At 46.8% G+C, this 6235-nt stretch overlaps 1 protein-coding gene across 1 annotated transcript in view; it reads left to right on the top strand.

Annotated features, from left to right (window-relative positions):
• The window catches only part of POU2F3 (POU class 2 homeobox 3), a 42345-nt gene that overhangs the window by 1677 nt on the left and 34433 nt on the right, over positions 1-6235 (top strand). Inside the window, exons 2-3 of the mRNA XM_026863745.1 lie at positions 2992-3045; positions 3821-3889. Of these exons, the coding sequence (XP_026719546.1) occupies positions 2992-3045; positions 3821-3889 (123 nt within the window). The remainder of the gene's footprint in view (positions 1-2991; positions 3046-3820; positions 3890-6235) is intronic.

The raw sequence follows: 6235 nt of genomic DNA, 5'->3' as shown, positions 1-6235 counted from the left end.
GCGCGGCCGGCCGTGAGGAGAGGCTGCGGGAGGCTCGTGGTCTTGGCTCAGCGTGTGAGCCTGACTAGTCTGAGCACCTGCGATGGGTGTGCTTGTGTGTGGTGTCTCTCGGGGACGCATCCCCCGCAGGCTCCTATCCACCCATCTGCTTTGCTTGTGGGCGACTCTTTCTTCATGAGAAGATTCCCAAGATCGATACTGTGCCCTCTGTCAAAGCCAGCGGCATCGGTCCCAGGGAGGATTTGGCCAGGAGCCGTGCAGAGCTGGCTCCGTGCTGAACTTCCATTCGCCCAAATCTGTCAGAAGGGCCTCAGCTTTAAGCAGTCTTTTCGCAGGGAGGGAGACCAGCCTGGGCCCAGCCACTTCCACATGCCAGAGCCCAGCGCTGGTGGGAGGGCGTTTCTTCACCCTTGTGCAAAGGCAGTTCAGCGTGTTCAGCCTTGGGGGTCCCCAAAGAGCAAGCCCTTGCAGAAAGCTGCTCGCAGAGGAGTGCTCCGTTCCTCCCCTGGCCCTGCAGAGAGGACACAGGGTGCAAGATGGAGGTGGGCTGCTCGGGCTCCACATGCCCTCCGCCCTACCGAGAGGGTTTGCGTGTTCCCCGGCGTGTCCCACCACCCCCTCCCCAGGCATTTGGAGATTTCACCTTCCTGCAGCCTCCAGAAGGGCTCGGGCACCTAAAGCACAGAAAATTCAATAGGCCCCGTGTAATGGTCTCAAGCCAAACTGGGTTCCAGCCCTTCCCCACCACCACGGGCTTTCGTTTTCCCTTTTAAAGCCATCAGGCTGGTTTACCCTAGCGCCCATGTCTGAACAACTGCTAGGAATAAGGCCTTGGGAAAGCTTTATTTGCTGACAGCATTTGTTTCAGCAAAAATAGAGATGCAGATGTATCCCCGGAGAAGTGTCTGCACTGGTAGAGTTTCTTTGGTCTGGGCGAACAAACCAGACTACCCCTACTCCAGGTATGTTTGCTAGCTGAGGTATAGCAGCACATTTTTTAATATGGCCCAGGCCACAGTGGCGGCTCCTAATAGGTCTGTGGTTAGGAGTTAGGCAGTCCTAAGTTGCATTATTTTTCCCAGAGATTTTTTTTTTTTTTTCCACTAGCCTGCTTATTCTCTATATATTGCCAAACCTGGCAAAGCTGCATGGAAGGAGCCCGCGTTGAGCTGGCCTCAAAGTCTCACAGCCTGTCTTGTTTTTTCAGATGGAGGGGAGGTCAAATCCAGATGCGTCACTCTGGGTTATAGTGGAAGACTCTTGGGTGTCAATAAAACGGCGTTGCCTTTATCTTGGCTACACTTAGATCAGAAAGTAATTCCTCTGTATGTCTGCTCCTTGTCCTTGAGGACCCCTCAGAGGATGGCTGGTGCTGCACCACTGTCCACACAAAAGCTGGCCAGACCCAAACCAGTAGGCTTTGATCAAAAGGGGTTTATTTTTCTTCCAGTTGCTTTTTTTTTTTCCCCCCCTCCACAAGATACTTACACCGTAATGACACGTGTACATCTATGATGGGGATTTGAATCTTTGTGAAAATAAAATTCTTCTGCTCTATGCATGAGAGAATCACGGGGCAATATCTTCTTATCTCCTGACTCCAGAAGGAGGGAATTTAACTGATGGATGGCATGTGATGTGTAATGAAGGCACGGTTGATATTCCACCGTTCCTCCCCGCCCACCCCAGGTTATAAAGGGCAGAGGGGCTGAGGGCTTGCTCCTGTGAGAGGGCGAGAGCTGCTCAGGTTTGCTGCTGTGTCTTCCCTCCTTGGACTCTGAATCGCTCTGTCTCTCAATCCGTGCCCAGAAGAGGCACGCTGATCTCAGTGATTAGATAATTTTCTTTCCCTAACACGCGTTCGTTCGTTAATTCTGTGCTCGCAATGAGACCTGCGTTTTTTTTTTTTTTTTTGCAGCCTTGCAGATTTTCTCACTAAAGCAAGCAACAAACTTTTGCACAGTTTATGGTTTTTCATACTCTATTTTATGAGAACTTGGCTCTTTTTTTTTTTTTTTTAAGACACTTTTTGGCAGCGAGCAAAACTTTGTGCTTTGTAGGTTGCCTCAGTTAGGGTCCCTTGGCAGTATTACAAGACAAGAAGATGTTTATAGCTGATGATAATTGCTCTTCCTGCAGTAGAAACATTTAGAAACCCCACTAAATGTTCATGTCTTAATTGCAGCGGGTTTATTTGAAGGGGAGGGGGGAAAAAATCCCACAACTCTTTTCTCTTTCCTTTTCCCCCGCACTACTTAATACAACTTAAAGAAAGGAAATTTCTCAAGTATGTGAATGTTTCTGTACTCTGCTCTGATATAAAATCTTGTAATTTTTTTTTTCTTTCTTTACTCATTTGCTGAAGACAAAGCCTCCAACTTTAACCTAAACAAAGCTATTCAGTTTTGGAGAAAAAAAAAATATTTTGTCATCTGCGCACTGGAAGTTTGAATAGGGGGAAAAGAAAACCTGAACAAAATACACAAAACAAAAAGGCCTGCCTGTTTTTTTGTGTGTAATTGAGGGAAATAGGTATAAAAACTTATGGGGTTCTTCTCACCCTTTTGGCTGTTTGGAAATAATACAAGGCATATATAGGAAAGAGGAAAAGGTTTGCATGATGCCTTTAAGAAGGCTTCCACCTGCCTTTTCTACCCCAGCAAAACCACAGCAAATACTGGCCCAGCTTTCACACTGTTGTTATTACCCGATGCAAATCGGATGACTTCTGTGGCCGGGATTGGCTGCAGGAAGACCATGCAAATCAGTTGGTTCTTTATAAAAAAAAATATTATCTCTCTTTTTTTTTTTTTTTCCCCAACTAGCCTGGAAAGAGTTAAAATTCCCATGCGAAGGGTAGAAGAGCTGAGGGGATGTCCATCTGAATTTGAATAGATATTCTTCCTTTTTTCACTGGTGTGTAATTTGCCTCTTATAAGGAGGGGATGAGCAATCCAGTGCAAAGTTGACTCTTCCCACCTTTTCTTTCAGCTGTCCCCGAAGGAGAACGTGGCCCCGGGTGTGGTGGCAGCCATCACTTCAAGGGTAAATGACAAATTTATTGGCATAGATAAGGATGGGGGGAAATAGGCAGGAGCTTTAAGGCAAAGCACTCGTCTTGCTCCTGGATTGGGGCCAATGTTTTGGAGCAAGGCAGCTTCTTCATGGTTTGAGAGGGGGGTGAGGATGTGCACGGGGGAGAGAGCAGGGGTAAGCGTTTGAAAATAGGGACCAGACCTATGGGAAGAAACAAGCTGAGTTTGCAAGGCAGCGAGAGAAGACTTTGCTTCTCTCTTGGAGAGCATCTTGCTCTGCGCCTGCCTCTCCAAGGCCGCTTTGTACAGCGCCAAGCACCGGCCGGCCGAGCCCTCTCGAGGGACAAGGAAAGGATGTGGGAGGGGGGGGGAAGGCTGGGAGGGCCCCCCTGCCTCTACAGGTGTGGTGGGGGATGGAGTCAAGGGGAGAGCCGTGCGGGCTGGTTTGGGATGCCAGCATAAAGCTCGGGGGAGAGGCTGGGAGGGCCCCCCCGTGATTAAACAAACCTCTGTGGGGGAGAGGAGTGAGATGGGAAAGGTGAGAGCACGGCAGCAAATTGGGGAGGGGGAAAGGAACGAGGGGGATGTGAAGAGCAACAGGAGGGAAAAGTGCATCCTCGGAGCTGATGCATATTCTAGTGACTGTATGTTGAGGAATCAGAAATTTGAAAGTCTGATGGTTTATTATAATTACACATTCATTTGTGCTGTTTAGTGGAAGCCACATGTGCCTGTTGCCTGGGACTGTGACCTGTTATTAAAATCAGTTGTGCCTTCTTTTCCAGAGATCAAGATGAGCGGTGATGCGGCAGATTCCACAGATACTCGGCACGAACCTGACCAGGTGGAGCCAGGTAAGGAGGGTCCAGGATGTGGGGGGGCAGGTGAGGGAACTCAAGGAGGGAGGGGAAAGAAAAGAAAAAAAGAAAAGGGGGCCGTGGGTGCTGGAAGTTTCTGTCTGTGCTTTGCTTGACTCCTGTTGCTGCTACGTTACGCTCTTCCAAGCAGCCTGGGAGTTGATCAAGAATGCGCTCTGGGCTAGGATTGCGTTCGTATCTTGATCAGCATGCGAGATCCTTCTGTAACAGCAGTGAATCAGTGTGTGTCTCAGTAAAGTCCTCTGCGGTTTTAGCATGGAAATACGCTCACCTCTTGCCAAAGGAATAATGCCACTGAAATACTCTTGGTCCGCTCAGTTTAGCACAAGCAGCTCTTCATTTTATACACGTGTGAGGAACGTTTCCTTTGACAAAACTCCCCGGGGAATAAGCCCTTCTTGGCCATGTATATGTAGAAAAATAGGAAGGACTTTGGGAATAATCAAATCCAAGTGGGTAGTTCCAGCAGAAATTGATCGCTCCTCATCTTGAAGCACGGTTGGGTTTCTCACCTCCACTACTCCCACCTGACAGCTGCTCCGACTCTTGCTGCGCCGGGGCTAAAAGCCCCGGTTCTCCTTGAATGTGGAAAGCTGAAGAACAGGGTGTTCCTTTGAAGATGACGGTGCTGGTGTTAGCACTGACTTCTGCCAGGTTACCTACCAACTTCTGCACTGCCACAAGGTGTGACAGACACCAGAAAAATCAGTTCTGTGTATTCTGGCATCACTTCTGACTGACGCTGCCCGCAGTGGGCTTTGCATGTGAGACCTCAAGTCTGTAATTTCACAAAGGCTCATGGTTGGATTCCTTTTTAGGCAAATGAACAGCAAGAAGAAATATTTTTAGCACCCACTAGGCATAAGAAATTAAGATTATTAGAAACCCCGAGGCTCGTCTGTGCACCTAGAAATAAACACCTTTTAAAGCCCAAACTGGTAGAGACGGTGTGGGGGAATCGCTGCTCCTTGAGTAATGGAGAGCCCTAGGCTTGGGGTGGGGGGGTGTGGGACAGCAGATTAAAACTTTATGAGAATGATTTTACTGTTTCTCTTTGACCTCTGTCATTTGAGAGAACTTAGAAAAAGTTCTTGGTAAAACCAGAGAACTCCAGGCATGTTTTGGTAGGACTAAAACTGCCCCTTTATTTACACCTTAAGCTGAGGACTAGAAACCCTCTGTGCTCTTAGCTGTTAAACTGGGTTGTTTGACACAATCTAAGGTAGAGATAAAATCTGGTTCTATTCACGTCCATGAACTCTGATTGACTTTGGTCAGGTCAGCTTCTGCTCAGGGTTTTCAGATGACCCCAAGTGGTTTTTTTGAGATAAACGTTTCCAAGCCGCCTAGCAACAAACACGTCCTCGACTTCCCAAGCTCTTTCAGAGAACCCTGGTAGCCGTTACAGGGCCTTAAACTGGGAACCACAGCCTCCTGAAATGTTTCATGCCTCTTAGTACACGGAGCTGGCGGAGAGCATCGTTGAATGGGGATTAGGGAAGGCTGTATTGGGATGACAGTCGGTATTTGGGTTTGGTATTGGCTGTTACTGACTGTAGTGGGATATTCTGGCTGCTGATGCTGAAGCCAAAAGTGTTAAACGGGCAAGAAGCTGGCACCACAGTTGCTTGGATAAAATATAGGTTTCAGCTTAAGCTTCCCAGACAGGCATTCGTGTTAGCTGCAGCACCTCTTTCTAGTGGTAATCGGGAAAAGAAAGCAGAGAAGTGAAGTCAATTTGTTTTAAAATAATAAAAAATGTTTGCAGCAGCATTAGCTCTGCTCTAGGAGCCTTCAAATCAAGCAGGGAAATCAGAACAAGTAAATCTCCTTCATTTGCAAAAGAGCGACACTTCCCTTCGGACTGATACAAGGAACCTGTTTAAGTTATTCTTTTTTTTTTTTTTTTTTTTTTTTCTTTTCCCCCCTCTTTCTGACCACTCTGTTTATAAACAACAAAGCTCTTTGTACTGAGCTTCCCTGGAAGTTTTTACTTTCCCTTATACACATTGTTAGAGGAATATTTACTGCAACACCTAATAGTTCAGTGTTTTGTTTACCAGCTTCATGTGGGAAAATCTGTTTTCCAAAGACTCATTAATTGAAGACCCATTTCCTAATGAATCCACACAGATCCCCAAGGAATCTTGTTACCCCCAAAGGAGAGGGCAGTTACCAAACTAACAGTATTATATCTTATAAAGAATGGAAATCCTTCTAGGTGCATATTTACAAAGACCTTTCATCACCAAAAGATTCAGACTGGCTCCAAGAAGAATTAAAAAAAAAAAAAAAAAAAAAAAAAAAAAAAAAAAAAAAAAA

Source organism: Athene cunicularia (genome assembly GCF_003259725.1).
Source record: "Athene cunicularia isolate RWA chromosome 24 unlocalized genomic scaffold, athCun1 chr24_part1, whole genome shotgun sequence".
Lineage (NCBI taxonomy): Eukaryota > Metazoa > Chordata > Aves > Strigiformes > Strigidae > Athene > Athene cunicularia.
Note: the sequence above shows the minus strand (reverse complement) of the source record. Positions and strands in the feature narration are given on the sequence as shown.